The following is a 25,644-nucleotide window of genomic DNA, read 5'->3' on the forward strand; positions in this document are numbered from 1 at the left end:
GTTTATGTTTACTATAGAGGCCGGGAAACGAAGGGTTGCAGGCCCTGTGACTTGGAACCGGTTAATAAAAAAAAAAAAAATGAAACAGCCCAATTTTTTAAATAATTTTTGCTCTTTATGTAGGACTGCATCGTGTATTTAGGTCACAACTTTGTATTATCAGATAGTCCTATTAAAAATGAAATAATAAACCAAAGAACGTAAAAGATAGTAATGATACCGGTATTTTTTGTAGAACATATGTTTTCACATAAAATGAGTTGATTAAAACCTGTGAAGAAGGGCAAAACTTATACTTGAAAGCATCATACGTATCCCCAGGAAGAGGATCACGAAGTGGGCCATCAAAACATAAGGAAATATACATTTTTTCATTGAATTTGTAACGAAACAACGACGAATTATGTCACACCAGCTTCAAGTCAGTGTCCAAAGCTGCATTTTATCCACAAAAGTATAAAAAAATTATGTATTTTCTTCACGTTAACTGGTAGAATGGCCTTTCAATCGATGATTGAGAATAAAGATTTAAATAACATTAATTTAGACTAGACATTTTTCATGTTTTAACCCCAGACGCAAAAAGAGAGGGGTGTCTGTCTGTGTATCTGTCTGTGGTATCGTAGCTCCTAAACGGATGAACCGATTTTCGTTTAGTTTTTTTTGTGTCATAAATAATTTTATCCAAGTGTTCTTAGCCATGTTTCATGAAAATCTGTTCAGCCGTTCTGACTGAACTGTCTGACTAACCTCCTTATGCTGCAAATAATTTTATGTTTCACACAAAAAAAATTTTTACTCCCGAAGCCCTCGAAAAACTCAAGATTCCACTATTCAATTTTGAAAAACAACCTTCCTCCCTGTTTATACAAATATGTGACCGAAACTGGAAAAATGTCCCACTTTGTCGTTTGCCATAAGGACGAGATTTGCTTGTATCATTATACGAATAACCTGACAAGTCGTCCTCATGGCAAGCGACAAAGTGGGACGCTTTGCCGGTTTCGGTCACATACGTATTTCATACAAACAGCAACACTCTTAACTGTCCATCGGTGGACCTTATGCCTTTTGTAATAAGGTCCACCGATGGACAGTTAAGTGTTGTCGATGGTACCTGTCTATGTGAGGCATTTCTTCGGCGAAGTTGAGCGCGTCCGGGAACTTCCTCTCGATCGTGTCGACCAAGTAATGTAGCAACGTTTGCTTGTTCTCCAAATCTTTTGTCGCTGTTAACTGAAAATATACATAAAACCATTAATTTTATCATAGTAGTTGGATCAACTTTGGTCTAGTACTCTAGGAGCTAGGGTATACTTTATTAACCGACTTCAACATTTTAAAAGGAGGAGGTTCACAATTAGTTGTGTGTTTCTTTTTATGTTTGTTACCTCTGAACTCCAACAATTCTCAACCAACACTATTAGTGCGGGAATGGGCACTTTCCGTGCATATATCGAAAGTTTAAATATTCAAATAAAAGTAAACAAGCAATTTGTAGATTTTCGGGTAGTTATAACATTTATTGGTTAACCAACCAAATATAAAACCGCCTGGATCTGCCACTGAACGACCTGACTTTAACCTACATTATTTGATCATGTAATGTTTTCATCTACCCTCAACCGGCTTAAGGAGCCATTTGAGGGTAGATTTCGTTTACTTTTATTTAAATACCTACAGATACAGAGTATAGTGCAAAACGTTGTATCATAAATCATAAATAACTATTTTGTTAGAAAATTATACAAGGTTCATGAGGAAGCTGAAAGATTTTAATGAATTCCTGATCATCAGGGCTCGAACAAATCATGTGGATGGCACAAGTGACGTAATATTGCGCAAATGATGTTGTTTGTATTTAAACCACTGTGTGACAAGTCGCACTAACTAACAAAATAATAGTAAATAATTCCATGGAATTTAGGTGGCAGGGTGATGTCTTGAATAAAATAATCTCACGAAACTTGTTACTGTAAGCATAGAGGTATAACCAAACTTAGAGTGCTCACTCCATGGGCGTTTCTCACAGCGTTTCAACCGCTGACAGTCCCCTGTTCGCATTTATGTCGAAGTTCCCCAAGATTGGTATGCCATTTATGGTTACGGTAAACTAGCTAGCTAACTAACTAGGTAGCTTTCTTGTTCAAAATAACCAAAACTGATCTTAATTATGCGGTTGAAACGCTCTGAGAAACACCTATGAAAAATAAAAATACTATTTGAAATCATCCTATGAATGGCTTGACGTCATCGGCATGATTTGTTCGAGCCCTGCTGATCATATTTAAATATTAATGTGTCTTATAAAGTTTTGTCGATTTTGCCTAGTTTCAGAGTTAATATCAATCGATAAAAAAAAAATGTTACTTCGTGGTAGATGCCTTTTTTATGGCGATGTTGCTGCTATGGGACATAGTCTAAATATCCACATTAACAGATCTACGAAAGTGAGAAATAACACTTTGCAAAAACAAGAAAATCCTCCAAGTGCGAGTCGGACTCGCGCACGAAGGGTTCCGTACCATTATCTAAAAATCACTTTTTTATATGGGAGCCCCCTTAAATATTTATTTTATTCTGTTTTTAGTATTAGCTGTTATAGCGGCAACAGAAATACATAATCTGTAGAAATTTCAACTGGCTGAATAGTCAGTATCTCATGAACTGTGATAGCACAGTTCATGAGATACAGCCTGGTGACAGACGGACGGACGGACATCTTATTATTATCGGGGTGTTGCGGGCCTTTGAGCGCCACTTCGACCAAGCAGTGATCTATTGTGACGGCCCTTTAAAGTTCATTACTAATGCCCGTGGAATCCAGGAAGTTCCAGATTTTTCGGGCCGTGCTCTGTACCTCATAGGGTTGCAATACGTGGCGCCCTAAGTAGGTACTTCTTTTCGACATTAGTGGTCCACAGGAACAGATAATGTGCATTGCAGTCTCCTCGGACTCCTGGCAGAACCTGCATGTCGCACCTTGTTTCTTTCCAATTTGAAATGTGTTTGTTCAACTTACAGTGTCCAGTCAATATTCTAGTCACCGCGCAGGCTTTGTGTCTTTTGAGCCCTAAAAGCTCAGCAGTTTTGCTGTTGAACCCTTTGAACTCACCTTAGTCAGGAAGCTGATTTCGAAGCCATACGCCCCCGCGTTGTTGGAGCCAGTATTCATATAGTTTCCTAATAATAGCAACAGTTCTAGAATCTTCGCGAATTTGCCGCTCGATTTCACTTCTTCGCACGCCGCTGTACCCGAGACGATATCCTGCAATATAGATAATTAAAATATTTTTATTTAGGTATGCAATTAAATAATAAATAAATAAATATTTGGGGACAATTTTACACAAATCTACCTAGCCCCAAACCAAAGAAAATTTGAAATAGAGGTGAATAGTCAAAAAAAACTTTGTAGCCACAGTAAATTTACTGCCATCTTTCGACACATGATTAAAACTTTTAGAACTCTATTTGCCTTTAATCCTTATTCTGACGTGTTTGTGTTTTGACGACCGGTCTGGCCTAGTGGGTAGTGACCCTGCCTAAGAAGCTGATGGTCCCGGGTTCAAATCTTGGTAAGGGCATATATTCGTGTGATGAGCATGGATATTTGTTCCTGAGTCATGGGTGTTTTCTATGTATTTAAGTATTTATAAATATTTATATATTATATATATCGTTGTCTAAGTACCCTCAACACAAGCCTTATTGAGCTTACTGTGGGACTTGTCAATTTGTGTAATAATGTCCTATCTATAATATTTATTTATTATTTATTCTTTCACTGAAATGTGTTAAGTTTGTTAAATATCAAAAAGTGGCGCCATCTTACCGGGAGAAAACAAAGGTTATAAAGGTAAGGTGTTAATGTGTTCGTCGTGTATTTAGACTGATATATGATAGTCTCGGTCTGTTTAAGCTTACACGGGGTACAGGTTATGTTAAAGTATGTAACTTTACTTTTGAGTGACATTAACGTGAGACACTTCATTCGGTTCTTGTCTGTTTTAATTTTTTAGTCTTTTAATTATTTATATAAGAATTCAAGCCTTGGCGACCCTCTACATCTCTAAGGATAATTTAATATATATTTTTATATTTTATCTCTGACACGTAGAGACTTATACATCTCTAAAGAATTTTAGTATTTTATGGTTTTATTTTTTTATCATAGTTTTTTTTTGTGTAATTTGACATTTAGAGACAGTATACATCTCTAATAAAGTATTTATTATTTCATAGATTCGATATTTGTAATTGTTTTTTTTTTAATTTATTGTTTGTAAAAATGGACATGTAAAAGTGCCCCTGTGGCCTATTTGCTGAATAAATGTTTGATATTTGATATTTGATATTTGATAGACCGTATAGTAATCAGGTTACTAAAGAAGCATGCGGCTCCTATGATCCAAGCATCTGGCATATGTTGATTGGTGGAGGGCGGAGAGTGAGTAGCCTCCACCGATGAACAACTGCCAGATCTAGTAATAACTTACCGGCTTCACTTCAGATATCATCTCCGTATAATGTTCCCTAAACGCTAAACTCCTTAACCGAGGCACTAGACGTTTCACATCAGCCACTGTTGCTGAGAACTGCTCCGCTTCTGTTAGGTCTTCTTTGTTTTTTAGTTCTGAGAGCTTTTTTAACTGGTCCGCGGGTGGTAAGTACTGGAAACACAAAAAAAAACAATGTTAGAAATATAATAATAATCTTATTTTAAAAGGGTCGGCAACGCGTATGTGACGTCCTTGTAGTTGTATACGTCCATATGCTATGGTAACCGTTTTTTACGCCGCTTATTTTGTTATAATTGGTCATAGTATAGTGTAAGTTAAAAACTCAAAATGTTGTTTTTGACCGAGCGAGCATCGGTTGGTCTTGGGACACAAAATGACTAGTGTAATATTTTGGCTATATCCCTTTTAGTCTACATCGCAAACGGTCTAGAACACAACATTACCACTTATAGGTAGGTTAGGTTCGTTAGTTATCTTTTAATGGCCGAAGGCCAAACCGCACAGAAATAGGAGCCCCGCGGCGGCGGGGTTCCGTCGACATCGCTGAAGTAAAGATAAAATGATGAAATGTAGATAAATAAAGGCCTAAATAATTGTAGGCATTTTGTGTTCTAGACCGTTTGCGATGTAGACTAAAAGGGATATAGGCAAAATATTACACTAGTCACTTTGTGTTCTAGACAATCTAAGACCAACCCGCGAGCGTGAAGCGCGAGCATAGCCAAGTTTGAGCTTGGGCAAAAATGCTTACGTATGTCCGGTTATCCTCTACAGATCGCAGTTCTCAACCGATTCTGGTGAAATTTTGTAACCAGGTGCAATATTATGTTTATTTTTGTCGATTTAGATATAGTTTTTTTTTTTTCATAACTACTGGGAAGTTTTTTTTTTTTTGTAACATTACCTGTATAAGTAAGGCCAGCACATTGGCCGACAGCACTGTAGTATCGCATCGTAACACGCACGTTCGTGTGTTCTCGTACGACATGTGTTTAAGGGAGCCATCATAAGGCACATTACCTGTATAAGTAAGTCCAGCACATTGGCCGACAGCACTGTAGTATCGCATCGTAACACGCACGTTCGTATGTGCTCGTACGACATGTGTTTGAGGGAGCCATCATAAGGTACATTACCTGTATAAGTAAGTCCAGCACATTGGCCGACAGCACTGTAGTATCGCATCGTAACACGCACGTTCGTATGTGCTCGTACGACATGTGTTTGAGGGAGCCATCATAAGGTACATTACCTGTATAAGTAAGTCCAGCACATTGGCCGACAGCACTGTAGTATCGCATCGTAACACGCACGTTCGTATGTGCTCGTACGACATGTGTTTGAGGGAGCCATCATAAGGTACATTACCTGTATAAGTAAGTCCAGCACATTGGCCGACAGCACTGTAGTATCGCATCGTAACACGCACGTTCGTATGTGCTCGTACGACATGTGTTTGAGGGAGCCATCATAAGGTACATTACCTGTATAAGTAAGTCCAGCACATTGGCCGACAGCACTGTAGTATCGCATCGTAACACGCACGTTCGTATGTGCTCGTACGACATGTGTTTGAGGGAGCCATCATAAGGTACATTACCTGTATAAGTAAGTCCAGCACATTGGCCGACAGCACTGTAGTATCGCATCGTAACACGCACGTTCGTATGTGCTCGTACGACATGTGTTTGAGGGAGCCATCATAAGGTACATTACCTGTATAAGTAAGTCCAGCACATTGGCCGACAGCACTGTAGTATCGCATCGTAACACGCACGTTCGTATGTGCTCGTACGACATGTGTTTTAGAGAGCCGCCAAGGAGAATAGACAGGTTTTGTGCCGCTTTGCTGTCTAGGACTTTCAGGTCTTTGACTTTTTTTAGCGTGTGTACTCTGAAAGAAGAAAGATAAGATAAGATAAGATAAGATTCTATTTGCGAGTTCCTGTAATTGGCTCTGTACTACTATCTAAAAAGTTTAATGTATTTTTTATAGCTGTTGGAATTCCTTGTATAAATAAATAATAAAAATAAAATATAAATATTGCATTGTTGATATGTATATAAGACTGTTTGGTTTCTAAACAAATTAAAAAAAAATTGCTTAGGCAACAAGAAAGTAATCATAAACTGAAATAAATGTCATATACTAAGAAAAAGTGACCAAGGCCTCCAGTGCCCCAGGCTGGAATCGAACCAGCGTCCTCTGCTATCGCGGCAGGTGCCACTCGGCCACCGGGGTCACGTCGGCATTGGTCGAATTTTTCCAAGTATATGCATTTCTTACTGAAGGCTTATGGCGCCCCCTAGCTATCCCTAAGGTAGAACAGTACGGTTCGACATTTTAACTGAATCATCTCAGGTGATTCCGAGCTAGTGAGAGAGATGGCGCTACCAATCAATACTAGAAGTATTAGAATACACAAAATTGGAAGTTTTCTTTCTTAGTGTTTCCTCTTTAAATTCGGATATATTAAGAATGTTATTACGCGTACTTATCGACGGCATCTTCATTCTTTTTGGCGACTGGTTTGCTGGAGAACTTGAGCGCCAAACCACTGAGGATGTCGGGTGACGCCATTTTTTCTTCTTGTACCTAAATAAAATAAATATACTTACTAAATTACAATCATTGAACCGGGTATGTCCTTAAACTAGGTCCAATAATAGTTATGGGCACTGTGAATGTCATCTCGCTTAGTGTGGTAGGGTACAGCACAGCCGATGTCATTCCAGATCTAGAGCAGAGCCCGACTGGAGAAATACCTCCACCTTACAGAAAACCACAGCCAAATAACACTAGACCCTACTCATAGTGTTGTGTTCCTGCCGGTGAGTAAGGTTGCCAGAGCTCAACGAGAATGCGGAGTGTTAGGGTCGGCAACGCGCATGTAACTCCTCTGGAGTTGCAGACGTACATAGGCAACGGAGTCTGCTTACCATCAGGCGGGCCATATACTTGTCTGCCACCAACGTAGTATTAAGAAAAATATATGTATAAGTAAGGAAATAGTGGTAACTTTTTCTTGCTAAAGAGTTATTTCTTAGTCGGCATCTAGGAGTGACGAAACTTCCTGGATTGACGAAAGTAGGCTTGTTCGAGCTGCTGAGGTAAAATAGTTATTTATTTTACAAGGGGGCAAAGTTGTTGTTTAACCGCTCGTGCTATTATTGATACCCGAGCAAGCGAAAGATTCCAAAATTAAACCACAAGCATAGCGAGTGGTTCGAGAAATGGAATCTCGAGCGTTGCGAGGGTTTCAAGGCACGAGGGTTAAACAAACTGCCTCCGAGTGAAACAAACTTTTTCACCACACCAACGCGAAGAAACTATTTACTATAAAATACCAAACTATTCAAATTAAATCAAATCCAAATGAATGTAATAAGTAATAAAATTATCATTCAAAATCCTCATTTAAAAGTCAATTCTACTAGCTAACATAAGGAAACAATCAAAAAAAATTATCTAATTACTTTGCCCCACATGTGGATAAAATATAACTTTTTCATTAGTTTTTGAACAATCAAGAGGGCCTTTACCAGTTGGTGTGGTGAAAAATAAATTCATTGTGTATTGTATTTTATTATACCTTGACCCAGAAGGCTTTCTCGGACATCTTGGCAGGTACGATCGTCTTCCAGTTGGCTCGCTTTAGAGGGCCCTCCACCTCCCACTTCTTCTTAGGTTTCAGACCGTGAGGCAAAACGTCGGGTTGGGGCTGTAACAACAGTATATTACATACCTGGGCAGTAAAGTAAGAAATGTGTCAGATCACATGTAATTGTTGGCCGAAGCGAAACCGAGGTTGACGAACATGTGATTTGAGGGATTTTTATTTACTGTCGAAGTGTGTATATTATCTTTCTCGACGGAGCCGGAAAGAGGCAACTTCGTTTAGCGCAACCAGCCAAAAGTTGACGGTTTCCTCACAGAAAAGATAAAAATGTAATTTTGGTTCGTAAATTGGTTTTATTTTACTTGAGTGTAAGAAAGAGGATATTGGGTTAGAACATTACATATAGTAAATTTAATTGAATCCTGCGAGAAGTGAATTAATTCATTTTACTATACAGGAGGATTCATAGGTCGTGAACTCTGTACGTTTAGTATCAACAGTTGTACGTAAGAATATTTAAAAATCTCTAAACTTTATTTTATAATTAATTAATATTTTAACTTACATTTACCGAGTCTCATGGTTACCCTACTTGTTACATAGAACTGTCAAGGATTTATAGCTTATTAATCAAATTATTTAATTCAACCTCTTTGTACTTGCTATTTTTCTGGCTGGAAACGCTAGAAAAAGTAATATTGACAATGACACATGTTATAAGTTATAACATTACGTTTATGGAGTGTGGAATTAAGAGGAGTGGCAACTCTTATGGGAGAACTGTTGCAAAAGTGTCCAGCTGTCAGCTATAAATAATAGTTCCAAATCTCTCCAGAGTAGTGTTAGAGTAGCTAAGAACCTAGGCGTTATTGACGGAGTGAAGTGCGCTGTCTATGATTTGATTTTTTTGTTCAAGTACTCTAGGTATTGTAGCGCCATCTATTTAAAGTTTTTTGATGACACATTTTGGTACATGGAGATTTGGTTCCTTATCTCCACCTTCCGTAATTACGTTGTTCACATTGCAATTAAATCACGTGGCTAGTAGGGTGGCCATGAATGTTGGTAAATAGGGATATTTTTATACACTGGTAATTAATTAAGGAAATAATTCATTGTCATTTGAATTACCGCTCCGCGTTAATTTAAGGAAGCATTATTGGGTTCCTGTTCACGACTTAAGAATTACCCTGTACTGTAATAAATTCATACTGCTTTTTACTTCTCACATATGTACGAAAAAGTATAAAATGTACAATAAATATTTATTGCTGTGACGTGATTTGAAAAAAATCTATTATTTAACAATAGAACAAGACACGTAATTAGAGAAAAAAAACAGAGAAGTCATGAGCCGTTTGAAGATAACCGCGTAATTCTATTAAAATTAAGTAACTTACCATTCTAGGTGCCATGGGTCCCCCCATGGGCGGCGGCGGCGGGCGCGGGCCGCCCATCATGGGCGGCGGCGGGGGCGGGGGCGGCCCGCCCGCGCCCGGCATGGGCGGCGGCGGGGGCCCGCCCGGCATCGGCGGAGGGGGTGGAGGAGGCGGACCTCCGCCCACTGGATACAACACATTGAGTCATTCTCCAGATTTGTACCTGCGTCTATACTCTGTATCTTTGGTTATTTAAATAAATATAAAGAAACAATTTGTACATTTTCGGGTAGTTATAAGTTATAACCCATATAGGTTAACCAACCAAATACAAAACCGCCTGGATCTAAGACTGAACAACCTGACCTACATTATTTGATCATGTAATTTTCATCTACCCTCAACTGGCTTAGGAGCCATTTGAGGGTAGATTTTGTTTACTTTTATTTAAATACCTAAAGATACAGAGTATAAACTCCGTCAAACCATATTAAATGTATGAAAAGTTTGACGGAGTTGAGCCTGACCGCAGTCACATAATTTGAGAATGAACCTATTTCAAAAAATTTTAATTTTATAATGCACGATTTCTGGCTAAAAACATTGTATGCCAGTTGTCTCAAAATTGTACAGTCAACATCAATAGTAGCGAATGAAACAACGCGCCAAAAGTATCTGATATTCCGGATAACTTTTCCAAATGTGAATTTTAGAGATTTACCTATAAAATCTCTAAAATTCACGTTCAAAAGTAAATATTTTACAGTCTAATTGTCTTGCATATACAACCATCTTTTTTTCTTACTACTGATACTTTTGATGCTGACTGTACTATCGGATGAAATAATTTCAATGATCATTGTATTATTTTATTCATAAAAAAAAAGATTGTACAAAGATTATTCTGAAAATTCCCCCCGCTTATGTATTAGACCTCGAGCCAGGAACAGAAGCCCATGACCAATCGCCTCCCGACCGAAAACTTGTGTAGTGGTTAACGGCTCGGTATGATGAACCCTCGTGGACGTCAGCCGCCGCTCTGTTGGTGGGTTGGCGAATGGCAGACAGCGAAACACGTAAAACAGAAAAAAATTGTCATCGCCTCCCGTTTGATACTTAATCAAATGATACTTCAGACGCTATTCTTAATTAAAAAATCGTCAGCCGGTTGTATCGCGGTGGTAAGAACATGTAAAACATAAGCGCTATACCTTTTTATGATAGCAATAACAAATCATGAAACTTTGCATGTAGCATTTCATCAGGCGTTAACGCCTGAAAAGCCATCAACGGATTACGCAATTTACACATTACGCATACTTTGCCGCACACAAAGTGGTAAGGCGCATATTTTTTACATGTTCATTTTACAGCTGACGATCTTTCCACCGCGATACAACCGGCTAACGGTTTTTAAAATTTAAAACAGCATCTAGTTTAGATCATCTGACAAAGTATCAGCCGGGAGGCGATAACTGGCAAAATATGCTCCTGGCCCGCGGTCTATATACAGGATGATTCAGGAGACGTGAGCAGGATCAAGCCTGCATATTCGGTAAATTATCAGCAACTGTTTCGTACCAGTATTTGTGAGCTTAACGTTAATTTAATTTTTACTGTTCAAAAAAAAGAGTTTTATTTTATTTACGATATTTATGGTCACCCTCTTTGTTTTATCCATAATAAGTGACAAATTGAATGTCATCGGAGTCTGGTTACTTTTATAGAATCGTATCTCACTCAAGTGTGACATTTTATTTTCTTCATAATCAAAGTGCTGTCATAACGGTTAAAGAGGTTTTATCTTTATTAATTAATTGTTGTAGGGTGTCCATGATTGTAGATAATCAAATTTGTCCTTAAGAAAAAGTTAAATAACAGATAAAAAGCGTGATTGTTTTACTTAAATATGATGGTGAACGATTCATTAACATTTACTGATTGTGTAGTCTTAGTCCAGCTCACGTCTCATGAATCACCCTGTATACTTTTGCAGCTGACTATAAACACAAAGACTACAAATTGTTAGTAACGCACCTAAAGCCTTTTTATTTGACCATCTCTTCCACGAATACGGCAAACAAAAATGAAGCAGCCACATTTGCGCAAATGCCAAACCGAAAACTGTTGCAATCAGAATAATGTAGTATACCAAAAAATGTTTCGTTACAGAAGAGTACTAAAACAACAATGCTTAAAATTCGGCTCCATACATTATGCGATAAAACTTCCGTTTCAATCTTAACCTACGGCGCCCAAACTTGGTCATTAACAGAAGCTCAAAAGTCCCGACTCAAGATTTGCCAGCGAGCAATGGAGCGGAGCGTACTCGGAGTCCGTAGAATCGATCGGATAAGGAACACAGAGCTGCGCTCCAAAACAGGTATCGCAGATGTGGGTGTGAAGGCCGCCAAGCTCAAATGGGATTGGGCGGGGCACATCTGTAGGATGCACCCGGACAGATGGGCCAAAATAGCGACCGAATGGGCACCACAGATCACCCGAGGCAGAGGAAGGCCAAAAACGAGATGGCGAGACGAACTGGACTCATTTCGCGGCGACTGGCGGGCGCATGCACAAAGCCGTGACGAGTGGCGGAAAACAGGGGAGGCCTTTGCCCAGCAGTGGGACACAATGTAGGCTATAAAAAAAAAACTTTCAGCTGTCAAACTAAGAACAAGATTTTTACTTAGTTTTTACAACTTTTCTACAACCAATAACTCTTTGGTTTACCACTAACTGTCGTGTCAAATTTCACTCTAACTGAAAAAAGTAAGCGTAGTTAGTCTGAAAAACCAATTTGTCCTTAGAGAAACACCAAATTTAAAATTTTGTATGGAAGATCAAACCTTCCTATACACTTTGCTAACGAGGAACCCGATGGATTTTAACAGTTTATTCCTGATCATATTGAAAAACTAAAATGTCGTATAAACTTTTCTAGAATTCGCCTTGTTTCAGAAATATTAACATTAAAACAAAAACATCTTCTTGGTACAAAAAGGCGTTTTAGACTAGCAACACGCGTTATTAATGGCGATGTTGCCACTATAGGACGTAGTCTAAATATCGTTAATGATGTCAAAAAGTGACAAGTAACAGTACCCCTAGTGTAAATATTTTCGACAGCGAAACGTGACGTACGCGTTTGCGTTAAGTGTCATTTTGTATGAGATTTTTGACTTTCCAAAACGTCCCGCTTGGCGCGCTGTTCAAAAACCCATACAAAATGAGACTTAACGCAAACGCGTACGTCACGTTTCTCTATCGACTAAATTTACACTAGGGGTACTGAACTAGGTTTTACGAAAAAAAGTAAATATTCATTTAAAGTGACAGTTTTACCAATAACATTATTTTATATATATACAAATACATTCAAAAAATCGAAATAAAAAATAAAACTTCTTTTTTGCGAATTTGACCTCTCATTTTTCCTTCGTTTGGCCTCAGAAATGCGTGATTCAAATCTTTCGGGGTCCTCGTGAGCACCGTGTATATATATATTTTTCAAATTTGCCGTCTTTTCCTATATACTGAAAAATTCGGCTCACCAATCTATACCGAAGTAAAAAATAATATTGAAAAAAAAAACAAATAAAAATTAAAAAAAACCAAACCTGAAGGCATAGGCGGAGGCGGCGGCGGCCCTCCGCTACCCGGCCCTGTTAAAGCAAGACAACTATATACCCATGCACATGCAGTAAGAAAGAGACGACAGTACATGCAAGAATTATTCTGATTATTGTATATTATGTACAACACTTTTAAGAGGAAAACTACAATTCAAGCAAGGCAATTTACGTTTCTTTATACCTAAGTATAAAATCTACCTTTTTTTATATTAAAGTAAAAAATGGATAAATGTACGCTCCCGGTAGGACTTGAACCCGCAAACTCTACAATCCGTGCATTGCTCCGTTTTTGACCAAAATTTATTTTATGATACAGTCACGTCTGAAAATATCGATACGGACAAAGTGCCAAAAATATATATACACTACCTTAATATATATGCAATAAGGTAGTGTATAAGTACATATTTTTGGTATATTTATATATTTTCAGACGTGACTGTGCAAGCTTTTGTCGCTGACTGTACTTTTCTTACCACGGGCAACTAATACTCATCGAGCCAATTCAAAAACCCCAAACACAATTGGGTTGCGTTGTTTTATCACACTTCCTATGGCTACCTCCTGTCTCCATCATCAGATCAGCTCGACGCTACCATAATATTGCATTGTCACCCGACTTACATATGTATGTTTGTATGGTTAAAATCTTGCAAGTTAAATTTGACCCACTTCCCGACTTCCTATAAAGCTGAAAATTTGCATAAATATGTAAGTCGGGTGACAATGCAATATTGTGGTACCATCGAGCTGATCTGATGATGGTGACAGGAGGTGGACACAGGAACTCTGTGATAAAACAACGCAACCTAATTGTGTTTGGGGTTTTTAGAATTGTCTCGATGAGAATTAGTTGCCGGTGGAAAGAAAAAGACAGTCAGCGCTAAAAGCTTGTACGAATTTTTTTTTTCCAAAAACTTATTTTGTAATTTAATTTCCCGTCGCTTCTCCCAGTATATAGACTGAGAAATGACATTAGAGAACGCGACAATAAAGTTGCGCTAAAATACTCTTTAACGTTTTTAAAAGTAATACCCCCAAAAATAAAATAACTAAAAAATTACAAACCTGAAGGCATAGGCGGTGGTGGTGGTGGTGGAGGCCCTCCTAGAAACACACACCCACATAGTATAGCATGCCTTAGTGCGAAGTTAGTAAACCGTCTACCAAAAGTTAGCTAATTTAGATACCAGATTGTTATAGAAATTGTATATTATTGAATATATAAATAAATTAAGAGCTGATTTTTCAACCCCCAAAATTAGTGCCTAAGAGGAAAGGGGACGCTTCTCCATAAAAACGTAGTCCTCATTTTCCTTTCTGGATATTGATATTATGGAAAATATATTTACATAATTTTATGTACTTTAACAAAAGCTATTTTATATACACCGTGTTTTTTTTCCGTTAATTTCAAGGGTGCATACCTGAGCTTAAATTAAGTAACTTTCCCAAAGACACCGGTATTCTAATTAACTCCATTTCGGAGAGGATCCATTATTATTTTTTATCTTATGAGGCCCTTACCAGCGTGTACACTTGCCTTAGGGCCTGTTTACATATTGATTAGTGTTTAGTACGGGTTCATACATTTGCTACTAAACGTAAGTACTATCTCGGACGATCGATGTTCGAAATGACATTGATATGTCAGTTTTCAATTGTTTAATTGAGTTAAATGTAATGTTCATGTTATAACAACGCTATATGCATCATTTAATAACGTTTTATAAAAATAAAAATAATTAAATAAATAACAATTTTTTTTTTTTTAATTAACTATGCCATTAAGTTTCCTTAAACGTATTTACCGATACCCCGAAGGTAACGGAATTCAATAAAAACACGGTGTATAATTTAAACGTAGGGGACGTTTGAGTTTTAGTAAATTAGGAGCGAAAAACAGTTTTATTACAAATTTATAAATGCTCATAACTCAATTAAAAATTCGACAAAAGTCAAACGTAGGGGCATAACACTGGTTAATATATAACAAATTGTGTCAAAATATTTTCAATAATGACAATATTAAGAGAAATAATTAATACGTTTTTACTTTCGTCTTACCGAAAAAGGGGTTATTCGCGGACGGTCTAGAACGCAAAATGACTAGTGTAATATTTTACCTACATCGGTTATAGTCTACCGCTCTAACGGACTAGAACGCAAAATGCCCACATAATTTTTTCCGTTTTATCTTAACTTTATAGCGATGTCGACGGAGCCCCGCGGGCTCCTACTCTGTACTGTTTGGCCTTCGGCCATTTGAAGATACCTAACGAACCTAACCTACCCATATACAATGTTGTGGTCATTTTGCGTTCTAGACCGTTTGCGATGTAGACTAATAGCGATATAGACAAAATATTACAGTAGTCATTTTGCGTTCTAGACCATCCGCGAATGACCGTTAAAAAGGATGCTTTTTTGAAGTTTAGTGCCATTCTTTTAGCTAAATATGGCGATATATATATATCATACTGAACAACATTTGGTATGTTACAGATTTCGAAATCGTTTAAAATTTGTCGGCTTATCAGATGACAATGTATTGTATGTGATAATGATAAAGTCAGATCAAACTAAGTTGGCAGCGGTTTTGATAGCCCAGCCGGTGCAAGTAAACGTCATAATTTCATAGAAGTCTAAAATAACAATTGCATAGTCAGGTCTGTCAAAACCGCTGCCATCTTATCTTGGTCTGACTCTAGCTTCTTTTTTGCATATTTTAGCAGGAGATTAATAAATTAAGCCCTATATTTAAAAGCAAAACGAATCCAAGTTCACTGCGATCATTTTGTGCTAAAAAACCGAAATCAAAAGCGCTTAAAAAATAGGTCGTGGAAGAGAGAAAGTGTGTATGTACAAAAGTGCCGTTTTCAACCAAACATCTGTGGTTAATAAAACGCTATTTCCATAACGATTTACACCGAAAAATCAAGCTTAATCATCCGACAATGTGGTAGGTTTTGGCTGAAACGGTAACTTATAATGTGGTGTGCTCACCTCCCGGCATCGGCGGCGGCGGCGGCGGCGCCGGGCCTCCGGGGCTGCCTATGGCCTGCGATGAATACAATTCAATTCTTTATTTTCATTAACAATACAGTATTGTCTGATTATTTTTACATGCTAACTTACATTAGGTAGTCATACAGTAAAGTACATTAGGAACATACACTAAATAATAAAAACATCACTTAAATGTCAAAAAGCTATACACAAACAATTACAGCCATCAGCCACAAATGTCAAGATATTGTAGTCGTACGTGTCGCCCCAAAGTTTGATACTATATGGCAGCTTCGATTCAACAGGAGCAAAATAAACTTGCCTTAGCCACTCAAGCGTTAAAACTTCTCTGAACAATGATATAAATGATATGAATAATGATATGAATGATATGAATAATGACATTTATAATTGCGTAATTTACATTTCTATGTAATAGTTTTCTATGTAGGAAACTTTAGGCCTATTTTTAGTTCATTTACTTTAGATATAATTGTAAAAGGCTGTTTGTTTTCTAAATAAATTAAAATAGAAATAATAATAATAAAGTAGCACCGCCCACAATCTCTCTGCTTTGCCTAAAGGATGACTGGCAGAGAATGCCTCATGGCATTAAGTCCGCTTTTGTACTATAAGGTTTTCTTTTGTGCAATAAAGCTTAAATAAATAAATAAATAAAAGAAAGAATGCGAGTTTCTCAATTCATCGGGATCTTTTTAGTCCATGTCTGTCTGTATGCCATCGCTTTGCTATTCGTTATAGCTGGGGAGCCTGCGATGCTAAATGTGTAGTTACTCGAGCGTCGTAGAAATCTATTGGTATTTCGAAAAACGAGATTAGTTTTTTTTTATCTGTAAACGGCTAGTTTTAGCCATAATTAGATGTTATGTCGTTTTTGAGTTCTCGCTTCGGCCTCTATAACGGCCTCTTTCGGCCTCCAGTCTCACTATAGCGGCCTCTAAGTTACTATACCAGATTACAGCTTCCTTGAATGAAACCTTATCGCAAGTACTTTCACAGTAATAGTATTTGTTACCTTAGCAATAGCAGCTATATTTCCCTGCGTGACGCCTCCCGGGCCGCTGGGCGAGCCTTTTAGACGTTGTTCTAAGTGCTCTGCTCTCGCTTCGGCCTCCTGTCTCGCTGCTATGGCGGCCTCTAGCTTTTGTTTTAATTCGTCTACTTTTCTTTCTTCTTCTGCTCTTGATTTTTCTGTGAAAATTTAAAATATATTAGTTGGGATTTTTTTGGTTGAATTCGCATATTTTAATCTATTTACTTCTTAAAGCACAAATCAGCTCGGCGGTGCAACGAGAAAGAGCACAGATAGCAACTGTTTTATCACGAAACACGTAGATGTAGATTCCGGTACGGTCCGATTCGATTCCGATCGCCGCTGGTCGGATGCCTAAATAAATACTGTCACTTTAGCCAAGTCTCCAAAAAACGGCCTGCGAGCCCTTGCGTAGGCGAAGAGCAAACAGGAAATTGAGGAAATCCAATGGTTGGTCGTAGCCCTCTGATCAAAAAGATTAGAGACTCCTGGTTTATCATATGATTGGCAAGATTTATATGATATAAAGAGGTTTTAAGTTGACATACCTATTAGACCTTCTATAAGCGGCTGCACGTCGATATTGAATCGCTGCGTGGCTCTGAAGTCGGGGTCGTAGCCGTTCTTATGGAGGACTATCTGCGTGATGCATTCCTCTATTAACTTGTAGTATGCTGGCCTGAACGACAACAGGAGAAACACTTTAAGCCCCTTATTCATAAACGTCTACTAAAGTTACGATGCCTCTAATAATCGTTTGTCCCTTTCCGACGTATTGGTATGATGGAAAGGGACGAACGATTATTAGCGGCATCGTAACTTTAGTAGACGTTTATGAATAAGGGGGTTAGATATTTGCTAAGTGTTATTTATCCACTTGAAGCGCTGCACTGTGAGCTGAAATTCATCTCTCATTGACATAGAAACCAAAGTTATTATATTCATTTTTTTATTACAATATCTTTTGTACAGCAGTAACAAAAAATTAATTTCTTTCAAAAACCGCAAAACAAACCGTAATATCCTCGCAGATGTTTATACTATGAATTATTTGATATTTTTTGGCATACTACATATGTCCGGAACAAATGCGTTTTTTTTAGTTGCCAAGCGGACCCCAGGCTCCCATGTGCCATGGAAAAATGCCGGAACAACGCGATGAATTTATCTACTTGAAACCTTACCCGATTTTTTAAAGTAGGCTTAGTTTAACACTTTGGCCGCCAAAGATGTCGACTGACGCCCGCGGCTACAACCTGATATCAAACTTCGTGCATTCCGATAAGGTTCACGATGCGTTCAAAAGGTTAAAGGTTCAGGTCGGAATTAGACATAATAAGATGGAAAACGTACACATCAAGGACAAGAGGGAATTTTTGTAGTTACTCGAGCGCGTCAGATTAAGATATAAAAAAAAAATTAAAACAGCACCCGACTATCTCAGATCCAAATTTCATTTTATAACTGCCCGAACAGGCTGCACCCTTCGCGAGTCCCGTTGAGACTACGGGACTCGCGAAGGGTGCAAGCTTACTGTTCCTTGTCATAGTTCTGGTTTTGTCTCTAACTCCTTTACCGTTCAGGCGATCCGGCTTTGGAATGATCTTCCACTCAACATCAGACAGGCTCAAACCAAGCTCTCGTTTAAGCGTATGTTACGCAAGCACTTTTTCGACAAGCTCTCTTTTATTCTGTTTTTTTTTGTTTAATGCCTGCACGTACTACTGTTTCTGTTTAGCCTGATGGTTGACTGGTAGAGAATGCCTTTAGGCATTAAGTTCGCCATTTGTACTTTATTTGTTATATTGTGCAATAAAGTTTAAATAAATAAATAAAATAAAAATAAATAAAAACTTAATCTGTTTATTTCAGCGTTTGTTTTTGTTGAGGTACAGTCTGCACTCAGTTACAATCTCTATATTTGGAGATTATGTTAACTAAATTTTGCCTTAACTAAGTATATAATTAGTCCTGTTGGCAGTTAGTATTTACATATGAGTGATATCTTGCTACCGCGTGGAGTCTACCTTAACCACTTTTAGCTGTATATGTTGATCCGTCAACAAATCGTTAAGCAGATTGCGGAATTGGTCATTTAAGTCCAAATTAATGCTATAATTGTTATATTATTAAATCTGACAATTATTTGTAGACATTTACTTCATCTGGCGGTTACAATGTGAAATTCGGGCGTCGAATTTGTGATCGTCAGATTAGGGAAATGCGAAAATAATTGACACAGAAGGTTATAGAACAATTATAACATTAATTTGGGCCAAAATGACCAAATCCACAATATACTTAACGATTTTTTTAATCCTCCACAAACCCCCCCGAAATTTGAAAAAATTCTGTAGACACTTTCCTGCTCGCTGGAAAAGAAAACTTTATATAACATTTTTTTTTGTATGATCATCTAATCTTTCGAAACCAATAGGTCTCTACAATGCTCGAGTAACTGCACATTTAGCATCGCCGGCTCCCCAGCTAAAAAGTTGTCTTAAAACTCACAGAAAATCTCCTCTACGCATTGGACATTATTAAGGTTCAAGTCATATAAACGGTTTCTCGCGAATATTATGATCTATATTCTATAGCTCACTGTTCATATTAAGGAAAAAAAAATGCATAAAATGTATGACAACTTACGGGACATGCATTTTTCATCAAGTTAGAGGCAAAGATAATAATATAGAGAGGTGGATTGTCAAAGAAGATTTTGTAGCCACAGTAAATTTACTGCCATCTTTCGACCCGTGATTAAAACTGTTATAACGCCATTCAACTTTGATCCTTATTCTTTCACCGGTAACACATATGATGGGCCGTATGCTTGTTTGCCACCGACGTAGTATAAAAAAAAAAAAAAAAAAAAAAAAAACAAATTGTTCAATATCAAAAAGTGGCGCCATCTTACATCGGCTAAAGGTTCTGGCGCCATCGCTCGAAACGATGCCGCCATACCTTCGGCCTTTGATCTATTAGATGGCGCCACTTTCTGATATTTAATAAATTTAACACATATCAGTGGAAGAATAAGGATCAAAGTCAAATGGCGTTCTAAAAGTTTTGATCATGTGTCGAAAGATGGCAGTAAATTTACTGTGGCTACAAAGTATTCTTTGACAATCTCTACTTCAAATTCTCTTTAAGCGGTCTTACCTTATCAATTCATCGTCTCGTATGAACAGCAAATGTTGCAGTATGGACAGTAGGTATGGTTCTGCCGGCGTGTCCATTACTAGGTTCTTTACGAGCTCGAAACATTCGTTGGCGTCGTGGAAATCCACTCTGAAACACAACATAGTGTTATAATTATATAATTTTAATAATAAATATTGGGGACAATATTTCAGAAATCGACCTAGCCATACTAAGCAAAGCTTGTATTATGGGCAATAGGTGACGATATAGATAAATACATACTTATATACATAAAAAACACCCATGTCTCAGGAACAAATATCTGCGTTCATCACACAAATAAACGCCTTCACCGGGATTCGAACCTGGGACCATCGGCTTTATCGACCAGACCGGTCGTCAAATAATAATATATCTTATACCTTTAAACAAGCAATTCTTGTATATATATTTCTGTGATCTCGAAAACGGCTCTAACGATTTCGCTGAAATTTGGTATATGGGGGTTTTTGGGGGTATACAATCGATCTAGATTAGTCGTATGTTTGGGAAAACGCGTGTTTTCGAGTTTTCATGCGTTTTTCTTTCGACGCAGAATATGGTCGCTAATTTCGTGTTGCCGGCCACTGTCCGTCTGGCCCAGCGGGTTAAGACGCGGACTGCTAGAAACGAGTGTTACGGGTTCGAATCTCGCCCGGTGACTAACTTTTGTTTTTTTTTATATATATATGTTCAAGATTATATATTTAGATATATATTTTATTGTTTTAGACAAGTTTAATTTAGTAAAAAAATGTAGTTAAGATTATCACCACCATACACCACCATATTACAATAAATAGTTATAACCGAGCAACGATCGGACGCCCAGGTACTTGTAATTTAAATAACAACATATATATACACATTGGACGTCTGCTAAGTTGATCTTGCTTGTCATTGCGTTTTTAGTTCCATAATGCACTTTGCTGTACATATGACGTTCAAAATATAACAATGCCCTGTCGGCTGTCCCTGACACTATACACATACAAATTAGGTATTCTATAAAAATTTAAGTCTCGCCGAATCGGAGTCAAATTTCTTAAAGGACTGTTATATTGTTTTGTTTTGTCTTAAGCCCTCATTATAATTCAGTAAAGTGTTGTATAATCAACCCATTATAGTTGAGTCGGGAGCTCCATCGAAAATAGTATGCTATTATAGTTTTGTCTAAGTGCAAACATGAAATTGAGTAGGCGAGCCCACACAGAGCTTGCGAGGGAGCACGTATGTGCGAGGCAATTTCCTCGCGTACAAAACCGCCAGTGTAGACGTGCCTCGGTCGAGACAGCGCGCGCGTTTTCCTCGCCTGAGCGCGCCGCCTCGGCCGAGGCACGTCTACACTGACGAGTTTGTGCGCGAGAACATTGCGTCGCGCGTATGCTCGCCCTGTGTGGACCCGCCTAGTGAAGATTAATATATCTAAAAGCGTCTATGCAGTAACATGAGCAACCTGACGTCGTCGAACTTGGCGAGGAACTCGTCCTGGTCGGCGGCGGCGTGCTGGTCGAACACCGTCATCTGTATCTGTCTCGCTCCCTCCGCGCCCGCTCGCAGCTCGTCTGTTTCAAAACGTCCATTTTATTCTCTAATATACAATAGTATATCTAAAGATCGCTGCAGAAGTGCGTGCGCGTTGTATAATATGCAACTTAATGAGAGACGTCACACAGAACCGGACGCTAACTGCCCGGCGACGGCAGTGGCGAGCGGCCACCATAGGTTGGAGCGAGACAGCGATCCGACCTTTCGTTCCCACCTGTGGCCGCGGCTCGCTGCTGCCGCCGCCGCGCAATGTCGTAACGGGCCGTAACGCAAGCGGTCTGACGTCTCACTATAAGGATTCTACGTTACAAGTGTTACAACGCCCGCATGAACGGATAGGCTTTAAATGAAAGAAAAAACAGACCAAAACGTATCACTGAATAAATAATTTAAAATGATTAAAAGGTAAAGATTTCAGGTTATAAAACAACGACATATTCCAATGATATATGTTCCATACGAGTACAGTTTAGTTTTCTTGCCTTGTGTCGTATGAAAACCTAGAGATGTTCCTAGCACGAACGCCATGTTGTTACTGTCATCGATAAGTTAGGAGGGATTTAAATGTCCTCTGGTGAGAGGTTTAGGATTATAGCCTTGTAACATGCCTACTTGAATAATAAACTATCTTTATCTTTACCCCTATTACGTTAATCATTTTCCATATTTCCACTATGCACCCATTACATCAATGGAATTTGAGTGGAAGAAAAATAAAAAATAAACAAAAATATACCGTTCACTTCGAGAATCGTATAAAAAAACCTGTATTATAAATAAATAATTAAATAAATATTATAGGACATTATTACACAAATTGACTAAGTCCCACAGTAAGCTCAATAAGGCTTGTGTTGAGGGTACTTAGACAACGATATATATAATATATAAATATTTATAAATACTTAAATACATAGAAAACATCCATGACTCAGGAACAAATATCCATGCTCATCACACGAATAAATGCCCTTACCAGGATTTGAACCCGGGACCATCAGCTTCGTAGGCAGGGTCACTACCCACTAGGCCAAACCGGTCGTCAAACTACGTATTATGGTCTATAAATTGTATATACAGATGTCAATCACAATGAAAAAATAAACAATGATCATCTCTGGTCAACGTGGGACTCGAACCCACATCTTTGGATTGCCGGTCCAATGCGTTACCAATTGCGTAATTTACTGCGAATTGTATTATGGTTTTATTTGTGAAGGCGATTTTATCTTCCTGTAATTATGTATCTCATGGAGTTTTATTTTAAGTATGAAGTATGTTGTCGTTGTACTTATTTATTTATTTACAAACAGGCCAGTATATAACATTATTGTGACATTTATAAGATATCGATAATATAAAATATCGACGAACTAAATATCGGAAGGAAGTCACTAGCTTTACCTCGTTCGTGCTAGGAAAATCTCTAGGTCTAGTCATATATATTTATGTTGACTAGGAGGGTATAAGTTCCCTGAATACACAAATAATATTAAAAAAATAGATTAGTGCAAATAATTGTAGCCGACCATTTGACAGCTGAAATAGCGCCACCGTTATCAGCAGTCGAATTTACAGATTTTTTTGCTGTTACTTGTCTTATTATTCCTTTATCTATGGTCCCTGTTTAAATATATTTTCATCACACCAACTGGTAAAGGCGCTCTTGATTGTTCAAAAACTAATGAAAAAAGTTGCATTTTATCCACATGTGGGGCAAAGTAATCAGATGCAAATTTTGAGTCGTTTCCTTATGTTAGCTGGTAGAATTGACTTTTAAATGATGATTTTGGATGATACATTTTTAATTAGTTCATTTGGATTTGATTTAAAATTTGGTATTTCATAGTTAGTATTTTCCTCGCGTTGCGCGTTGGTGTGGTGAAAAATGTTGTGTTTTACAAGGGGGCAAAGTTGTTGTTTAACCGCTCGTGCTAATATTGATACCCGAGCAAGCGAAAGATTCTTAAATTGAATCACGAGCGTAGCGAGTGGTTCGTTAAGTGGAATCTTGAGCGTTGCGAGGGTTTCAAGGCACGAGGGTTAAACAAACTTTGCCTCCGAAATTACTATTACCTATTAAATCTTGCAGTCCCGTCCTCATGAATTCACTCCGCAAATGCATTCTGAACTCGAGTTCCTCCGGCTCCGTTATTATGGCGTTTATGAGCTGCATACAGCCGTTCTGTTGGCAGACAAACATACTTTATAGTTGTTATACTACTATTACAAGAAGAAACATTGCTTATTTTTACACGAATGTAATAAATAATAAATAAATATTATAGGACATTATTACACAAATTGACTAAGTCCCACAGTAAGCTCAATAGGGCTTGTGTTGAGGGTACTTAGACAACGATATATATAATATATAAATATTTATAAATACTTAAATACATAGAAAACACCCATGACTCAGGAACAAATATCCATGCTCATCACACGAATAAATGCCCGTACCAGGATTTGAACCCGGGACCATCAGCTTCATAGGCAGGCCCAGTACCCACGAGGCCAGACCGTTCGTCAAGATAACCCAAACGAAAAGGTCATGTAGACTTACCACGACTGCCTTAACAGTGTCAAACTGACATATTCGATTATGCGAAGGCGAATACTAATATGCGAGTACGAGCGAGATGGGTAGAGGTTACACTCACGCTAGCGAATATGTCAGTGTCAAACTGGTGGTAGCCGTACTGGTTATCACCGTTAGTCAAAAAGATTTAGCAAGTATTTTCTAATTATTTACTATTAGGTTAATTAATTCAAAATTATTACTATATAAATATTTACTCTATATTACCATGGTCGCAATAAAGTATTATGATTATGATTACTATTGACTACTAATACAAGGTGTTCATTAATTTTGGCAGCCTTAGGAGATATTTTTTTCCTTGGATTGCCAAATCGCTCGATGTAGAAGGAACCCGTCATCAATTACAATGGCAATACCATCAAGGTTTGGTGGAATCAGACACTTTGGTGAAAAGGCGTTTTCGGATGTTGAACATGATCATACCAAATATAAATAATTCAAAATGGCTTATATATATATATAGATATACATTTTCATCATGATTAAAATAATTTTTCAATCAGACATACTGTCGATCTACAAGCAAAAAACTAAAAAGAGAAAGATTTATGCACACCACCTGGGATTGTGCAAACTCAGATTACACTCAAAGGACCAAATTAATGAGGAATTTTTGGAAAAAATATAATTTGTATATAGATTACAAATTCAATTCTTATTCTTGAAAATGGCGAGAGAAAAATATTGCGCGTAAAATGAGTGTTACCTTTAAGCTTTCAGGGGCTTTGCTGTCCAGGCCCTCGACGATGCAGAGCAGCCGCGGCTTCCTGTTGGACTCGCCGGCCATCGTGATGGCCTCCAGCACCTTCTCGTGCCCGTTCGGGATGAGGCAGATGGCCGCCAGCACCTGCGGGGACCATGTGCTGTTACTGCGGGTATATGGGGTTATATTGTGGGGAAATGTCATATGAAAACCAGATACCGGATAATGTACGCTTATACTCCGCAATCCGTCTGTACTTTTATTCGTTTGTGGAATATGGATAAAAACATTCTTCCTTACTTCGACTAGCCCAGCCCTAGACTGTGCTATGGGATTATACTTTGGGGTAATTAAGTTAGTACGAATACGTCCGAGTTAACTTTGA

General features: G+C 38.0%; 2 protein-coding genes across 7 annotated transcripts in view; one reads left to right on the top strand and one right to left on the bottom strand.

Moving 5' to 3' along the window:
- Nucleotides 1–25,644, bottom strand: part of LOC133533079 (protein diaphanous) — a 72,868-nt gene that overhangs the window by 23,975 nt on the left and 23,249 nt on the right. For 5 of the 6 annotated variants that reach the window (XR_009801791.1, XR_009801790.1, XR_009801789.1 and 2 more), the window contains 16 exons: nucleotides 25,263–25,403; nucleotides 24,028–24,136; nucleotides 21,860–21,968; nucleotides 20,383–20,511; nucleotides 17,769–17,899; nucleotides 17,203–17,378; nucleotides 16,164–16,218; nucleotides 14,226–14,264; nucleotides 13,143–13,187; nucleotides 9,544–9,707; nucleotides 8,117–8,245; nucleotides 7,019–7,119; nucleotides 6,240–6,417; nucleotides 4,500–4,673; nucleotides 3,116–3,268; nucleotides 1,118–1,236 (listed from right to left, as the gene is read on the bottom strand). Coding sequence is in view for 1 of the 6 variants with exons in the window: in XM_061872021.1 (XP_061728005.1) it covers nucleotides 1,118–1,236; nucleotides 3,116–3,268; nucleotides 4,500–4,673; nucleotides 6,240–6,417; nucleotides 7,019–7,119; nucleotides 8,117–8,245; nucleotides 9,544–9,707; nucleotides 13,143–13,187; nucleotides 14,226–14,264; nucleotides 16,164–16,218; nucleotides 17,203–17,378; nucleotides 17,769–17,899; nucleotides 20,383–20,511; nucleotides 21,860–21,968; nucleotides 24,028–24,136; nucleotides 25,263–25,403 (1,952 nt within the window). In the remaining 5 variants the exon portion in view is untranslated. The remainder of the gene's footprint in view (nucleotides 1–1,117; nucleotides 1,237–3,115; nucleotides 3,269–4,499; nucleotides 4,674–6,239; nucleotides 6,418–7,018; nucleotides 7,120–8,116; nucleotides 8,246–9,543; nucleotides 9,708–13,142; nucleotides 13,188–14,225; nucleotides 14,265–16,163; nucleotides 16,219–17,202; nucleotides 17,379–17,768; nucleotides 17,900–20,382; nucleotides 20,512–21,859; nucleotides 21,969–24,027; nucleotides 24,137–25,262; nucleotides 25,404–25,644) is intronic. The other variant, XR_009801792.1, reaches the window with a different exon arrangement.
- Nucleotides 1–25,644, top strand: part of LOC133533090 (small ribosomal subunit protein eS1) — a 196,414-nt gene that overhangs the window by 23,765 nt on the left and 147,005 nt on the right. The window lies entirely within an intron of this gene.

Source organism: Cydia pomonella, chromosome 28, assembly GCF_033807575.1.
Source record: "Cydia pomonella isolate Wapato2018A chromosome 28, ilCydPomo1, whole genome shotgun sequence".
Classification (NCBI taxonomy): domain Eukaryota; kingdom Metazoa; phylum Arthropoda; class Insecta; order Lepidoptera; family Tortricidae; genus Cydia; species Cydia pomonella.